This window comes from Amblyomma americanum, unplaced genomic scaffold (assembly GCF_052857255.1).
Source record: "Amblyomma americanum isolate KBUSLIRL-KWMA unplaced genomic scaffold, ASM5285725v1 scaffold_19, whole genome shotgun sequence".
NCBI lineage: Eukaryota > Metazoa > Arthropoda > Arachnida > Ixodida > Ixodidae > Amblyomma > Amblyomma americanum.
Genome location: NW_027526491.1, coordinates 1628094 through 1645482, shown reverse-complemented (window position 1 = coordinate 1645482; position 17389 = coordinate 1628094). Strand labels below are relative to the sequence as shown.

General features: G+C 44.0%; 1 protein-coding gene across 2 annotated transcripts in view; it reads left to right on the top strand.

The window, feature by feature from the left end:
* The window catches only part of LOC144111941 (uncharacterized), a 54011-nt gene extending 37243 nt beyond the window's left edge, over positions 1-16768 (top strand). For both annotated transcript variants that reach the window (XM_077645037.1, XM_077645038.1), the window contains 2 exons: positions 3162-3251; positions 16678-16768. In XM_077645037.1, coding sequence (XP_077501163.1) covers positions 3162-3251; positions 16678-16742 — 155 coding nt within the window. In that variant the 3' untranslated portion in view covers positions 16743-16768. The remainder of the gene's footprint in view (positions 1-3161; positions 3252-16677) is intronic.
* Positions 16769-17389: the final 621 nt, after the last annotated feature.

Below are 17389 nucleotides of genomic sequence, written 5' to 3'. Positions count from 1 at the left end.
GCTCATTGAATCAAAATATTCGAAAACTTCCTGAAGTTACCCTTTGAGAAAGTAAAGATCCCAAATTTTTTTGGGTTTTCTCTCTTTAGAATTACGTGCAGTGCATTAAAAAAAGTACACCGTTACTGGATTGCTGCAACATGTGGTAAATAATTTATAGTCGAATTTATTTCGGTTTTGGTTCCAGCAGCCAAACAATGGTGTGACTTACAAGGCTGGTTCAGGCCACATGATTCATACAAAAACTGGTATGGTCACTGCTTTCGTCGTTTTAATTCACCTCTACTCTTTTGCAAGCCTGTTCAAATGTTAGAGTGACAAAAAATGAACAAGCAGTGATTACATCACTGTTTTTGCACGCCTCACTTGACCTGATTGCGTCTTGTACGTCAAAGCTACTTTGCGACCTAAACCGAAAAACACAAAAAAAATTCATTCTAAATCATTCTGCTGCCGTAGGAGAATTCCACTTTGTGACTCTCATCGCAACAAAGAAAACAGTGCATTACGCCGAAGAAAAAATGCATCCAAAATTTTGTCTCTACTCTTAAAGATTTATGGAAAAGTATCCAGTGAAATTTTTGAGCGGGCACTACTGCAGAAGTTGGGAAGTGTTGCACGTGTGTGCTTTGTATCTGCCGCCATTCAGAGAGCTTGTACTGCTTAAATCGTGGCTATTTTTATTGGTTTGGACTGTTCTGCGTTTTAATTTGGGTCTTCTTGGCAATATTTCGAATGTCCCTCAGATGAAATGTTTTTTTTTTTTTGCCTCTCTCACGTTGTTCTTCTAATTATATGTGCCACTTAGTCTCTAGAATTTGTTCATGTCACTTTTTTGCCGTTACAAGAGCTTCTTACAGTCTAGCCAATATTTCGACCCATGTAAATGCTGCACTATACCTGGTGATAAGTTGGTCATGTATTTTATTGCTGTGCTACACCGAATGAGGCCATTCTGCGCCAACTGATTCATCAGACTGCGCTCGACCGCGTTTGATTTCTTACAGAAAAAAAATCATGTCTTACTGTGTACAATCACAAAGATTTTCTAGCTTGTTTTTGGCAGAACAAAAATGTTTCGTGTCATGGCCGTCATTTTAAGTTTACAATCGGTAGCAAAGCCTACTCTTACAAAAAAACTTGTAAAAAATAAACGTTTGATGCATGAGTGAAACTTTTTCATATGAATAAAAGACATTGTGCTTCATATCCAATAAATTTAACTCATGTTTTGTATTTTGGTTGTAATATAAAACATGAAAGAAGGTAGAAAATTATGGAAATTTGGAACTTCTTATCTAATTTATGTTCTCATAGTAGTCATCTCAGCTATTTGTCTGGATTTTTCAAAAAGCAAAGAAGCCGATATGAAAAACATAATGCTTGTGAGCAAAAACAAATTTGTTAAAATTCTCTTCTTGAGGCATATTCATCCGTCAATTGCTCAGTGAGGTGGTTCTCGTTTATCTTCTAAGTGCAGTGGCATTTCTTTCTAAAAGTTTATGCGAACAATTTTTGTTTTAGGCGAGAACATAATTTTTCTAGTTGAGTCCCTGCGTTCAACCCCAGCATCGCTCGCTGCTTGCTCGTCACTGCAGTGCATGCTACAGCCGGCATCAAGGAGGCACTTAAGTTTTGTTGTATGGTGCTCCAAGTGGATGCTCCTGATATTTTGGTTCTGCAAGGTCCGCTGGCATGTTCATTGACATTCTGTCACTTTAAACTCTTTGGTTGCTGAGCATGATGCAAGTCCAGCATGCGCCAGTGAGAGAGAGATAAAAGCTTAATGTGGTGAAACTTGCGTATTCCATTTAATGGTAACACTCTTGTAAACAGACTAGTGAGTTCACCTTTGTTTTCTTGAATGATTTGTCGGGGCACCCTGACAGTATGCTCGATAGTTTTCTACACCTCACTCATGTACACAAAGGGTCAGTATTTGACCTTTGTACGGCCTCTGAATACTTCCCATCACTGCCAAGGGCCTCACAGTTCCACCAATGCCGTCGCAAGCACCCTTACCATGTGACGGGGCGAAAAGCCCATTGCACTGAAAGATTGGAATCGTTTTCCTGGTTGCAGAGATCTTAACTTTGATTGGTCAGACTGCAAAGTGTGTTTCCCGGCTCAGTACCATTTGTGCGGAGGTACAATAGCCGTTGTGCCATGCGGCCACTTCATTGTCACCTTTTTAAATGTGCCCTTCATCAGGTTTCTGCATTGCCAAAGCTGGCAGCATCGGAAGCCCAGCACAGCATTGTATTCGAGCAATGGAGTGTTGGTTTTGTGTGTATTTGCAGCCGGCGGCAAAATGTGCTGTCGATATAGAACACAGGGGCTCAACTTGCAAATTGTTTCTCTCTTAAAACAAAAAGTGCTGTGATTAAACTTATAGAAATAAATGCCATTAAATGGTGCCGTGCAACTTCCCATCTTTCGTAATTTTACTAAGATCACCTGATTATGCAATTGACCGCTGAATATGTCTGAGAAAGCAAATTTTCTCAACTTAAGAATTCTTTTGCTCGCATATCTTGCATGTTTTGCACTCTGAAACATTTTTATTGCTTTCTTTGCCTTCTTTACAGCTTAGAAATAAAGTTCGAATGATGGCTGCAAGAACGTTGAATTTAAGATTAGACTTTAAAATTTTTATATAATGTACTTTGCATGTTTTAGTTGAAACAAAATAAGCTCAATTCACTGCATATGAAAGTGTAATGCTTTTATATATATAATGAAAGTTTCACAGTCATGTGTTAGAATGTTTATTTTACAAATCTTTTTTGTAAGACTAGGTTTTTGCTACCACTTGCAAACGTGAGATGGCACCACAGCAAGTCAAAATTTAATCTGCCAAAATCAAGGTGGGTAATGTTTGCCATAGTAATGCAATAAACCATTATTTTTTAAAGAGAAATCCAAGATGGTCGAGTACCAAGTCTGGATCAGTTGGCTTGGAATGATCCAATGACATTTAAATGCCAATTGTGTGCTGTTTTGAAGCAGCCTTTATAATATTTTTGTAGCTCGAGCAATATTGCAGTGTAGGTACAATGATATTTGTTTTGCTTGCATGATTGTAATGGTTCCATATCATGCCATTTACTTTGAATCTTGTGTGCAATCTTACATTGCTTTGTAACAAATTTTTGCTGCAGGCATTCATCCCATGTGGAGACTGCTGCTCCTAAGTGGCGCACCATACTCAACTGGAGCAGTGTGGAGTGGTATCACTGTTTGCACCTTTGGTAAGTTTCTGGGAAAAATTTATGCATTCATTCATCTGGCTGCTTGTATTTTCATGTTTCATGTGTAAGGGCAGATGAAATGCCGATCTGTCCGAAGGGTGAATGTGGCCATTCGTTAACGTCATTTTACAATAGCGATATTTGCAAAATGATTCATTCTATGTATCTAGTATGTACTTCAGTTTACTACGTGGTGCATGTATGCCTCAAAGAAAGGAACCAGAACCCCTTGCAGAGTAACAAATTCACCTGACTTGTTTGATATGGACTCTGCCACAGTGGCTCAGTGGTTATGGCGCTCGGCTGCTGACCCGAAAGATGTGAGTTCGATCGTGGCCGTGGCGGTTGAATTTCAATGGAGGGGAAATTCTGTAGGCCTGTGTACTCTGCGTTGTCAGTACACGTTAAAGAACCCCAGGTGGTCGAAATTTCTGGAGCCCTTCACTATGGCGTCTCTCATAGCCTGAGCTGCTTTGGGACATTATGACATTATGGGACATTATGATGTCCCAGCTAGCATTTGTGCTCTCCAAGTGACGATTTTGTGTGCATATATTTCTTCAAGGGTGTGTGCAGAAAGGAAACATCAGCTTGGAACCCCTTGTGGTCATTTTCCAGATCTAGACTCTCTTGAGAATGTGTGACAGTATTTTAGTCTTGTCAAAATAGCGTGCAGGCTAACGGGACACAGACAAGAACTGCAATGACTAACGGCTGAGGAATTCTTGCTTTGCTCGCAATAAATACAGGCAACATCATCCAAAATACATATAAGGAAAGTCCTGGAATCATCATTTTGTCACATCTGTCGTGATTATTTATCCAGATAGTGAATTTCTATTCAAACATGAGTGATGATGTGTTTACACTGGTTGAACACTTCTTATGTATGATGTACGCCTCGTATATCTCCCGCATAAGCTGTCAGTTATATTTGCTCAGACGTTTACATCGTCGAACGTGTGGAATGCACTCATAGTCCGACACTTGCAGGGATGCCGGAAGTATATTTTCAGTAGGAGGGCTTGAACGTGTTCCTTTTTACTTTTTTTGTTTATGTACATAGGTTTCTCAGATATTACAGTCCAAGTTTGGCTCGGGAGAGAACAATTAACTGCGTGAAAAAAAATTTTTTTCTTTGATCGTTAGATGGTGCATATTATACAAGCATTAACAAGAAAAAAATTACAAAATGAATTTTCAGTGCGTTCATATTGACGTTTGACAAATTTACAGGCATTCGCACATGAACAAAACTATAACATAAAACAACAGTTTAAATACAACAATACAAGCAAACACGCTAGAGTACATGTATACAGTTACCAATATTGCACTCAAGCAGCAAACATTTCGGACAGTGCTGCTCTATTTAGGTGCTTAGGCGGGACCAAAGGTTGCTGCTCGCTTCGCTGTTCAGCTCACAAACTCCCTGATGACGTCCTCTAATCATAGGAGCGCCATTCTTTCTTTGTGTATAGGCAAAATCTAAAGATACGATAACCTCTTTTGAGTCGTTCAGTTGCGCAAATACGTTTTGATTCTGCGCAGAGCACTAGAAGAGCGTTCCCCAGAAGCGGCAGACGCTGGTTTGGGAAAGAGAAGCTGAACATACCTCATGACCTCAACCATCAGCTCGCGAATATTTTGCAATTCCTTTGTAGGATCTCCAAAATGCCCAGAATTGTGGCAGAATCAGCACTGCTTAGAACAGTTGATAATAGCATAACTGCGCCAACAGTCTGCCCAAGTCATTATCAACTGCATGCACTCCCAAAGCCACCTCTAGTTCATTTGCTGTGTACCGACTACCTCCAGCGGCTCTGGTTAAGATGTCTTGTAGTTTTACGAGCTGTTTCATGCCTGGCTGCTCAAAACTCTGTTTTATTTCACTTACGATTCAGTCGGCAGTAGCGAAATACTCCTTGCACAGCACGGCCTTAACGTCAAGTTCAGCTGGCTGGACAGGTCTCTAAGTCATCACATACCTCGCAGGAGGTTTTGTCGGCCTTGATGTACCAGGTTCCTTCAGGCCTAGATGCGCTGCTGTTGTGCTCGTGTGCTGCCACAGGTTTTCAAACGCAGTTTCAGAGCACGACTGGGAGTTCGCCTTGCAGAGAGCCTCTGGTGCCTTTCTTCCACCTGCTGCGCGATATGTTGAGCTCTGGAGAGCCCTTGCTAATTCTTCATAACGCCCAAAGAAGGCTACGGAAATGTGGATACCCAACAAGGTTTAAAATTTCTGCAAAAGCCGATCGTAACCTCTAAAAATAGCCTTGCTGCCTTCGGTCAATTAACCTGGTGTCTGCAAGAGCTCTTTGAGTGTCTCTTGGACTCTGGCGTAATTCTCAACGATTCTTTGCATTGGCTCTTTGCACCGAATCTTTGCACGAGTCTTTGCACCGATGCGATGGACTCTAACGCTTTATCGCATCGGGCAAAGCGGCAGTAAGATATTTGGCCCTGATCCACTCTCCACAGCTGACTCGCGTCCTGTGCAGGGAGGAAGCGGTACCGGCCCACTCTGTCTCCTGCTTTGCAGCGGACGGTGCGGTTTTCGGCGAGCTGTCTTTGTGAACCATCGCTTGGTCAACAGCGTCTTAGCTGCTGATTGTAGTTGTTTAATTTGATACGCAGATGAGTCCTTCACTATGGCGTCTCTTATAGCCCATGCGCCGCTTTAAGTCACAATACCTGCCTTCCAGATTTAAATGAACTATATACATGGATGTGTGCGAAAGTTCCCAACTGGTAATGGAACAATTCCTTGTTGATTCCAGCTGTAACCAAATGGAAACCAGTCTGAGCAGTTAGGATTTTTTCCCTGGAATTCGAATAATCACATTCTAAATGCGAACAGCGCTTTTGTTTCATTCTGGAAATTTATTGTATCGCAAATTAGGTTTCATATACGTACGTCAAATTAGGGCCTGTGTATAGCTGTGGTCCAAGGAGAAGGCTGAGTCGGGCTGGTTTGTTCATGTTGAACGGTAGGGCGAAGCAGCGCTGACGGACGGGACGGAAGAGGAGACAGACACATGCTCTGGTGCCTGGTGTCTGTCTCCTCTTCCGTCTCGTCCGTCAGCGAAGGTTTATTTGGGTTTAACGACCCAAAGTGACTCAGGCTATGATGGATGCCGTAGTGAATGGCTCCGAAAATTTCGACCACCTGGGGTTCTTAAACGTGCAGCTGATATCGCACAGTACATGGCGGAGCCTCTAGAATTTCGCCCCCACCGGAATTCGACCGCCGCGGCTGGGATCGAACCCGCCTCTTTCGGGCCAGCAGCCGAGCGCCGTAAGCACTAAACCACCGCGGCGGCTAAGGAAGAGAACCAGCACTCAACAGAGCAAGCCGAGGATCATTCAACTCACAGCTAGCTGTAATTGTTTTGACGAAACGAATGGTGCAGAGTACTGGTGCATGCTGCTTAGGAGCTGAAGTATATGTGTTCTGTCAAGATTAAAGTTGTTTAATAATAACGCTATTTCGTCAAATTGCTTGTCGTACGGTTTGTTCGCACGTGGTAATTTTTGTGGCCGTGCGCAGAGACTGCTGTTGCGACTTTGAGGTGGTGCTGTAACGCTTGCCCCCCCCCCCCCCCCCCCCCCTTTTGTGACAGAGCGTTGCCAGCTCTCTAGTCGGTAGCGAAGACTCCGAGTCAGGCGTCGGTGAGAACAACGATAGGGATTTAATAAATTATGTACAGAGGATTATACAGCACGAGGTCGGCACGGGGACCGAGAGATAACGGCAAATGCGACTGTTCTCGCACGGTGACATCCGGCGAGGCTCCAACGCGTCACACATCACACTCCACTTGTGAGCGGCACACGGCTCACGGTTCGTCTCTCTAGATCGAGCTCGGTAGAACGGAGTCTTCTCCAGGCGTCAGTGTTGGGGCTTATATAGCCCCCAGAAACGGTCGTCACTCAAACGGACCAATAAAAAGCCAGCACTTGACAGCCGTCCGTGAGGTCCAACCAGCAACCACGCTGGCCACCCGCTTCAAGTCTGCCGCGCGCGGTGACTTCCAGGGGGAAAGGGGAACCGGCGCCTGGCTGTCTAGCAATTCGCTGCACGTTTGAACATGTCACTCACCGATGCTTCTTCATAGTGTGCCGCTGCCAGGCGGCGCAGCATCTGAGCTTGTCAAGGGAGCGTTAGGGCGCGGTTACCTCGCGGCGCAGCACCAGGCTTGTCCAAGGGCGTTCACAGGAGAAATTTTGCATCCTGTAGATTTGGAATCCGGACTGGTTGTCCGAGCACAGCAGCATCCCCACCATCAGATAAGGCGCTGGGAAGACCAGCTGCTTCCACGTGGCTCGGATGCCAGGCGCGCACGTTCGTCAGTCTCCTCCAAGTTCACATCCAGTGTCCGAACGCCAGGTAGCTTCACGTGCCCAGGTCCCACTCGCCAGGCCAGGATCGCTGCTCACCGCGTTGTCGCCAAGGCACCCCGACCAGCTTCGCTCAGGTCGTTCCGATGCGCTTGCTTCTCGCCACTGGTCATGGTTGGTCGTTCTGCAACTTGCAAAAACCGACTAGCAGAAGGCAACACCCAACACGAGCAAGTGCCTTCTGTCTCCCGTCAAACACCAGACAAGGCCATAATCCAAATCAACCTAACTAAATTGCTATCCCCGTTTTTGCTCCCGCTGCAACAAGAGGCAGGTTGGCGATCTGGTACACAAGGTTCAAACAACCATTTTTCAAATTAACAATGCGCCAAAATATCAGGAACCATTGCAAGCAGCAATAATAACGAAAATAGAATTGTCCCCTTGAGATTACTTGGACCGAAAACACACTACTGAGGAAGCAAATGAGGTCATTCATATTTGCCCCAAGGTACTTCCTTTTCGCAACTAGCACAGCTGACCATGTGTTCTTCTTTTTTGTTCTGCGTGGCAGCAGATACTACTACAGCGGTTGTAATGAGCCAATCGTGCACCACAAAAGAGTGCCGGGGCAGGAGCATACTCCAAAACTTAATGCAGGTAAAAAGGTAGCATCTCTAGGAGCTTACGCCAGCTACCTAAGCTACAATGCCCAACAGAGGTTTCGCCCACGTTTCAATGTCTGCGGATAGTAGCACCTAACAAATACGGCAAGTAAGTTCACTTGCAGAAACACACGTAACAAAGCTCACATAAATAACCCAAAGTATACACGAGGCTTCCATGCAAGTGACTACGCCACAATTGCCCATGAGTTCCTTAGCTATACTTCCGCGCGTCAGCGCATGCCCTCAAAATGAGCAGCTCAGCTAAACGTATGCACAAGTGCATGCTGGAATACAACTTGCATTGAACCTCAAGATAAGCGATGCGATGAACAGAACAAAACATCAGAAGATAATCGCGTGGGTGAGATAACCGCTCTGAACGAACTGATTTCAGCTACAGTGCTCGTTTGCACTCTGAACTGTGCAGCACTTTAGGTTACATGAGCAGACGTTTTTAGGCTATATCTTTAGGGCAAGAAAACACGAAAAGTACAGAACGCGCTCAGGCAAAAGTCTCAAAACCTGGTTAACTTTCGCCTTTCTGCCACTGGGAAAAAAAACGAAAATCAAATGAATACAGGGAGCATTTATTCCTGGAATCCTCCATTCTTTATTTGCGCCCTGCGCGGTTGCAATATGAAGGCCACGCTACCAGCCTACCCTTCGCAAAAGTTGAGAGTTTGATTAGTTCTGCCTCTCCAGGACATGTTCCCGAAGCCAGGGAAGCGCTTCTTAAGCTTAAGCCAAAAGGGGCGCTTCCTCCTCTCATGGTTCTCTGCAGGTGTCCCAAAGGGGTGGTTGCGTGTCCCCCTCCTACACGTGCGCGTTCTGTGGCGCCCTTTTTGTCTGGTGGCCGCGCGCCCTTCTCTGCAGCCCACTCTGCTCGTCACCTTTCCCAGAACTACTCCTACGGTGCTGCAACAGTGATGGAAGTGGCTTCCGCACTGCAAAGGGATGCCTTGTCAAATTGGCCTTCATGCGACGCCTCCAAATTCTTGAGAGCCGCGGTAACAGTTTCGGGCAGTTACGTGGTTGGCTGGCCCGTAAACGTACAAGCGTCTTGATCCGCACCCTTTTCTTCTTAGCGCGACTGCCCAAATTAGTTTTCTTTGAGCGCCGTCGCCTTTTCGAAGCAGCCCTAGCGGATTTCTTCCGCGCGCCCGCACCTCCAGTAATCGCGGTGCCGTCAAGTGCGAAGCTGTCGGCGCTAGCCGCAACCTCAAAACTTAACCCATTAGTTCCGAAAGGCTTGTTGCATTCGCGATTTTCCTTGTGTTGCAAATCACCTTGAGCCCTGCTGTTAGTGCCAGGTAGCAGCTCTTTGGAAATTTCGGACACCTCTGCGATATTGTCTGGGCTCGGTTCCTTACTGTTTGGCGGTCTGTCGCGGGCCGCTGCGAATCTGCCGTCATCTATCCTCAACTAACCGTTCTCGGGTGTCTCACCAGCTTCGTTCTGATGAGATTTTTCCGCAGCCTGCCTGAAGCACGACATTCCGTTTCAAAGTGGCATGGATCTGGGGGCTTGAAATTGCCCGCTGAAACATTTCTTTATTGCCAGCATGCCCAACCAAACCATCGCTGATCCCTTTGTTACGATTGCCGGGGCCGCAACCTTTTTCCTCTGCTTTTGTATCGCTTTGAGGTCGAGGTTCCTTTAACTCCTCTCCAGTCTTAACTCCTCTCCAGTCTCAGTGAGCGGGACAGCTGTAACTGCAGCGTCGTCCGATGCCGTGGCTACCTTATCCGAAGGTAGAGAGGTTTCCTCCATTTGCGAATGCGGCCTCTTCATTATATTGCGGGGGGTTTTTTCTCTTGTCAGCTTCTTGTGATGCCACAGGTGTTTTTGGTGATTTGATTAATCATGTGTTCAAAGTGGTGGAAGTCATATCACTTTATTTAATGACGGCCTTTTTTTCTCTTTGTTTCTATATAGTAATTTAGTGAAGTGACTGTTGATGGTTTCTGTGTATAATGTTTTTTGCTCATCAAGTGAGCATGCTTGTAGTGATTTTGTTCTGCAAGAGAGGTACTTAGCTTGGGAATCAGTTTAAGTTCATTTTAGTTGTGAACAACAAGAGCCAACCAGAGAAGCAAAAGCAAGTAAAATATTTTTTGCTTAGACAGCATCTTGCACGGTGAAGAGGGACCAGATTGCAGTAGACATCTTTTTGGAATCGAACGAGCTTAAATTTTGCAGGCCTACTAAACTGTTTGAAAGGTGCTTATGAGGCCTGTACAATAGTAGCAGCAAGCCTCTTTTCCTGCTCGCATCTACAGAGAACTCAGTGTCAGGCTGTACTTCAGCACAATGTAAATGTTCAGGTTGATGTGCTCTTTGTAACTTACTGTGCAATTAGCACTTAACCAGCTTTGACCAATTGTTCAGTGAACTTGCATAAAGATAACCTCTTTGCTCGTGGTAATGCAGTAGAGTGAAGCATTTAAAAACTGCTCTGGAATGTATTTAGCAAAGCAGAATTGTGGGCAAGTTGATGAAACATGGAAGAAACAATTGCACCAAGCAAGGGCTGAAAACAGAATGTTTATTGGAAGCGTCGTTCTCAGAAAATGACTGCACATGCTTACAAGCTGCAATAGCAGTAGGAATGTGATAGAACTGGTACTTGCTAATTGCACAGCACATTTCTCAGTAAAAAACAGAACCTACCGAAGGGTAAAAATAGTCAAGGAAGGCTTGGAAGTAATAGTGTACCCAGCTTGCAAACAAGCAGCATGAAGCAATATACGTTACCAGCTAGAAAGAAACATTCTTTTAACATGAGAGCGTTAAATAAATGACATGAGAAACAATTTATCTTAGAGGACAGCTCAGGTGATTTTTTGAGCATTTTGAGGTGGTAGTCGCATCACATTTTATAGTCCCCTCGCTTTGGTACAAAAAGCCACTTTTCAAAATACCAAATAGAAATATTTCAAAAGAACAAAACCTAGGAAACCTAAATTGTTTCAACCACACGACTACCTGACAGACTGTCCTATGACATCATGGATATTGTCACAAAGTCTGTTGTGTGCACATTGGTTGTCTAAGCTGGTGGCCGTAAGCGAGAGCTTGGGTTATTGTTTGTCTGATATGACCAGAAACCAGCTAAACTTCCTTCGTTCAGCAGAGCGAATATCGGCAGCCGTGCATGCATTGGCATCACACACGCATTATTGCCGTCTGCCTGATATTGCCACGAAGTGGGAAATTTTAAACTTCTTTGCACTGCAACAAAACACTAGCGTGCTGCGAAACTTGGCACAAAGAACCATCTAACTGTGGAGAATGTTTGTGAAAGTTTCAGTATAATCAGACCAGGTAGAAAAGAGCGCCAGCACTGCCCTTAAAAAGTGGATTTTTAACATTGAATTTCCTGGGAAACCAGCCAAATGGTCTTGCTTTCTTCGTCTTATCCGAGAATTCGTCATAACTCAATTTGTATTAGTGGGAGTCTACTGTAGTTACTGCAATGCTGTGCGAAGGGAGCACACTGTATTGCCCAGTTCGAGCCATGGTGCACATGCGCCAACATACTGCAAAGCATACTGTTGCTGTCTGCAGGTCTGAAAAGCTAGAGTCCTTGAGATTAACTCTGGGAGCTGTTATTTCGAGAGTCGTGTATTGTGGTGAAGCATTTGCTCTAAGTTTTCCTCCCAATCCTGATTATTTCTTCCAAGTTTGGTAGCCTGTGCGAAAATACATTCCTTTGCATATCTGTTTTGATTTTGCCGTTTCCATGGCCTCAGTTCCAGTGACTTCTGTGAGCACAGTACATTTGCAACATCACAAGCATTAACCGCGCGTTACTACCCACTCGCTACATCAAGAACCAATTTTCAGACTTCTATAAGGTTGTCTAAGGCGTTTTATGAATGGGGTCATTGACAGTCGTAATTTCAGCCATTCAGTGCACATACGAGCGTTTTGTGAATACATTCGCCGACCGATTTTTCGGACACGAAGGGACCCGAAAAATGGTCAGAATAATCGAACAGTCCGAAAAATCCGTGAAGTACAAAAGATCACTTTATTGAGATGAAATCGGCTTAAAAATGTCACTGATTTTACCTTGGGGGAAATTTTCTCTTGCTGGCGACAATTTGCACCTGTATTTGCGCCAAAGTTGTGATTTCACTGTACACGCTAGCCAGCAAGGTCATCGCATTTAGTTGGAATACTTCCCATGCTTCTTTGAGGGACCCGGCGGGGCCATGTTGTCCACAACCCAAGTGTACACCACACCGCTCGTCAAACACACGCAGAGATAAGGCACTTTTCGGTCAAAGCGGTGGAACTGTCGGACGCAATCGCAAAACGGCGAACGGATGTAAACTCGTGAAGACTGAGCGCCACTCGGTCGATGTGGTCAGAGAAACCCAAGTGACGAAACGGCGAATGGCGAGACTGTATGAGACCCGCCGCGGTGGCTCAGTGGTTAGGGCGCTCGGATACTGATCCGGAGTAGGCAGGTTGGAATCCGACCGCGGCGGCCGTGTTTCAGTGGAGACGAAACGCAAAGGCGCCCGTGTGCTTTGAGATGTCAGTGCACGTTGAAGATGCCCAGGTGGTCGAAATTATTCCGGAGCCCTCCATTACGGCACCTCTTTCTACCCTTCTTCTCTCAGTCCCTCCTTTATCCTTTCTCGCTGAGATGTGAGATAGCTCGTGCACAATTTCCTTCCCCCACCAACCAATTTTCAACGTATAGGACAAGCGATAAATGCCCGCAACAACGTCGGCGACAAAAGCAAATTTGACGGCGGTGACAATCCGGCTGCCACCTCGAAGTGTCAGAGATCGCAGGGACCTCTACTGGCAGCAATGAGGTACCGAATGTATGTCAAGCCAATCCAACTGCAGCGTAAATCCACCTCAATCCAAGATGGCGCCTTTTGCACCGGCAAAAAGCCGATAAGATGGCCGATTTTGGCCCGCAGGAGACTGAAATCAGTCCGAAAAATCTAACTTTCGGGCTTTTGAAGTTCGAAATATCCGTCGCGAATATGTATGTGCTTCTTTCCATGGGGTGACTGACGGTGCCTCATCGGGGTCTGAAATATCCTACAAGTCGGTGTTATTAGAGTCTGAATTACCCGTCGGCTACTGTAATCGACCAAATAATCGGCTGCATCGACCAGAGCATTGTCCTTGCCCGAGAACTGACGTTCGGTTTGCTGCTTTAAAATAGTTGCACTTCAAATTTTGAGAAACAGCTTCTTGTGTCGGAGACAGAGGAGTCCAAGGAATGAGATACGCTCATTGAATCAAAATATTCGAAAACTTCCTGAAGTTACCCTTTGAGAAAGAGGAGATCCCAAATTTTTTTTGGGTTTTCTCTCTTTAAAATGACGTGCAGCGCATTACAAAACGTACACCGTTACTGGATTGCTGCAACATGTGGTAAATAATTTATAGTCGAATTTATTTCGGTTTTGGTTCGAGCAGCCAAACAATGGTGTGACTTACAAGGCTGGTTCAGGCTACGTGATTCATACAAAAACCGGTATGGTCACTGCTTTCGTCGTTTTAATTCACCTCTACTCTTTTGCAAGCCTGTTCAAATGTTAGAGTGACAAAAAATGAACAAGCAGTGATTACATCGCTGTTTTTGCACGCCTCACTTGACCTGATTGCGTCTTGTACGTCAAAGCTACTTTGCGACCTAAACCGAAAAACACAAAAAAAATTCATTCTAAATCATTCTGCTGCCGTAGGAGAATTCCACTTTGCGACTCTCATCGCAACAAAGAAAACAGTGCATTACGCCGAAGAAAAAATGCATCCAAAATTTTGTCTCTACTCTTAAAGATTTATGGAAAAGTATCCAGGGAAATTTTTGAGCGGGCACTACTGCAGAAGTTGGGAAGTGTTGCATGTGTGTGCTTTGTATCTGCTGCCATTCAGGGAGCTTGTACTGCTTAACTCGTGGCTTTTCTTATTGGTTTGGACTGTTCTGCGTTTTAAGTTGGGTCTTCTTGGCATTATTTCGAATGTCCCTCAGATGAAATGTTTTTTTTTGCCTCTCTCACATTGTTCTTCTAATTATATGTGCCACATAGTCTCTAGAATTTGTTCATGTCACTTTTTTGCCGTTACAAAAGCTTCTTACAGTCTAGCCAATATTTCGACCCATGTAAATGCTGCACTATACCTGGTGATAAGTTGGTCATGTATTTTATTGCTGTGCTACACCGAATGAGGCCATTCTGCGCCAACTGATTCATCAGACTGCGCTCGACCGCGTTTGATTTCTTACAGAAAAAAAATCATGTCTTACTGTGTACAATCACAAAGATTTTCTAGCTTGTTTTTGGCAGAACAAAAATGTTTGTGTCATGGCCGTCATTTTAAGTTTACATTCGGTAGCAAAGCCTTCTCTTACAAAAAAACTTGTAAAAAATAAACGTTTGATGCATGAGTCAAACTTTTTCATATGAATAAAAGACATTGTGCTTCATATACAATAAATTTAACTCATGTTTTGTATTTTGGTTGTAATATAAAACATGAAAGAAGGTAGAAAAATATGGAAATTTGGAACTTCTTATCTAATTTATGTTCTCATAGTAGTCATCTCAGCTATTTGTCTGGATTTTTCAAAAAGCAATGAAGCCGATATGAAAAACATAATGCGTGTGAGCAAAAACAAATTTGTTAAAATTCTCTTCTTGAGGCATATTCATCCGTCAATTGCTCAGTGAGGTGGTTCTCGTTTATCTTCTAAGTGCAGTGGCATTTCTTTCTAAAAGTTTATGCGAACAATTTTTGTTTTAGGCGAGAACATAATTTTTCTAGTTGAGTCCCTGCGTTCAACCCCAGCATCGCTCGCTGCTTGCTCGTCACTGCAGTGCATGCTACAGCCGGCATCAAGGAGGCACTTAAGTTTTGTTGTATGGTGCTCCAAGTGGATGCTCCTGATATTTTGGTTCTGCAAGGTCCGCTGGCATGTTCATTCACATTCTGTCACTTTAAACTCTTTGGTTGCTGGGCATGATGCAAGTCCAGCATGCGCCAGTGAGAGAGAGATAAAAGCTTAATGTGGTGAAACTTGCGTATTCCATTTAATGGTAACACTCTTGTAAACAGACTAGTGAGTTCACCTTTGTTTTCTTGAATGATTTGTCGGGGCACCCTGACAGTATGCTCGATAGTTTTCTACACCTCACTCATGTAAACAAAGGGTCAGTATTTGACCTTTGTACGGCCTCTGAATACTTCCCATCACTGCCAAGGGCCTCACAGTTCCACCAATGCCGTCGCAAGCACCCTTACCATGTGACGGGGCGAAAAGCCCATTGCGCTGAAAAATTGGAATCGTTTTCCTGGTTGCAGAGATCTTAACTTTGATTGGTCAGACTGCAAAGTGTGTTTCCCGGCTCAGTACCATTTGTGTGGAGGTACAATAGCCGTTGTGCCATGCGGCCACTTCATTGTCACCTTTTTAAATGTGCCCTTCATCAGGTTTCTGCATTGCCAAAGCTGGCAGCATCGGAAGCCCAGCACAGCATTGTATTCGAGCAATGGAGTGTTGGTTTTGTGTGTATTTGCAGTCGGCGGCAAAATGTGCTGTCGATATAGAACACAGGGGCTCAACTTGCAAATTGTTTCTCTCTTAAAACAAAAAGTGCTGTGATTAAACTTATAGAAATAAATGCCATTAAATGGTGCCGTGCAACTTCCCATCTTTCGTAATTTTACTAAGATCACCTGATTATGCAATTGACCGCTGAATATGTCTGAGAAAGCAAATTTTCTCAACTTAAGAATTCTTTTGCTCGCATATCTTGCATGTTTTGCACTCTGAAACATTTTTATTGCTTTCTTTGCCTTCTTTACAGCTTAGAAATAAAGTTCGAATGATGGCTGCAAGAACATAGAATTTAAGATTAGACTTTCAAATTTTTATATAATGTACCTTGCATGTTTTAGTTGAAACAAAATAAGCTCAATTCACTGCATATGAAAGTGTAATGCCTTTTATATATATAATGAAAGTTTCACAGTCATGTGTTAGAATGTTTATTTTACAATTCTTTTTTGTAAGACTAGGTTTTGCTACCACTTGCAAACGTGAGATGGCACCACAGCAAGTAAAAATTTAATCTGCCAAAATCAAGGTGGGTAATGTTTGCCATAGTAATGCAATAAACCATCATTTTTTAAAGAGAAATCCAAGATGGTCGAGTACCAAGTCTGTATCAGTTGGCTTGGAATGATCCAATGACATTTAAATGCCTATTGTGTGCTGTTTTGAAGCAGCCTTTATAATATTTTTGTAGCTCGAGCAATATTGCAGTGTAGGTACAATGATATTTGTTCTGCTTGCATGATTGTAATGGTTCCATATCATGCCATTTACTTTGCATCTTGCGTGCAATCTTACATTGCTTTGTAACAAATTTTTGCTGCAGGCATTCATCCCATGTGGAGACTGCTGCTCCTAAGTGGAGCACCATACTCAACTGGAGCAGTGTAGAGTGGTATCACTGTTTGCACCTTTGGTAAGTTTGTTTTGAAAAATTTATGCATTCATTCATCTGGCTGCTTGGTATTTTCATGTTTCATGTGTAAGGGCAGATGAAAGGCCGATCTGTCCGAAGGGTGAATGTGGCCATTCGTTAACGTCATTTTACAATAGCGATATTTGCAAAATGATTCATTCTATGTATCTAGTATGTACTTTAGTTTCCTACGTGGTGCATGTATGCCTCAAAGAAAGGAACCAGAACCCCTTGCAGAGTAACAAATTCATCTGACTTGTTTGATATGGACTCTGCCGCAGTGGCTCAGTGGTTATGGCGCTAGGCTGCTGACCCGAAAGATGTGAGTTCGATCGTGGCCGGGGCTGTTGAATTTCAATGGAGGGGAAATTCTCTAGGCCTGTGTACTGTGCGTTGTCAGTACACGTTAAAGAACCCCAGGTGGTCGAAATTTCTGGAGCCCTTCACTATGGCGTCTCTCATAGCCTGAGCTGCTTTGGGACATTATGACATTACGGGACATTATGATGTCCCAGCTAGCGTTTATGATCTCCAAGTGACGCTTTTGTTTGCATGTGCCGCCAATATTTGCAGTGTTTGTTCGTTTTTCAAATCTGCCGCGACACCACCTTATCGCTTTGTT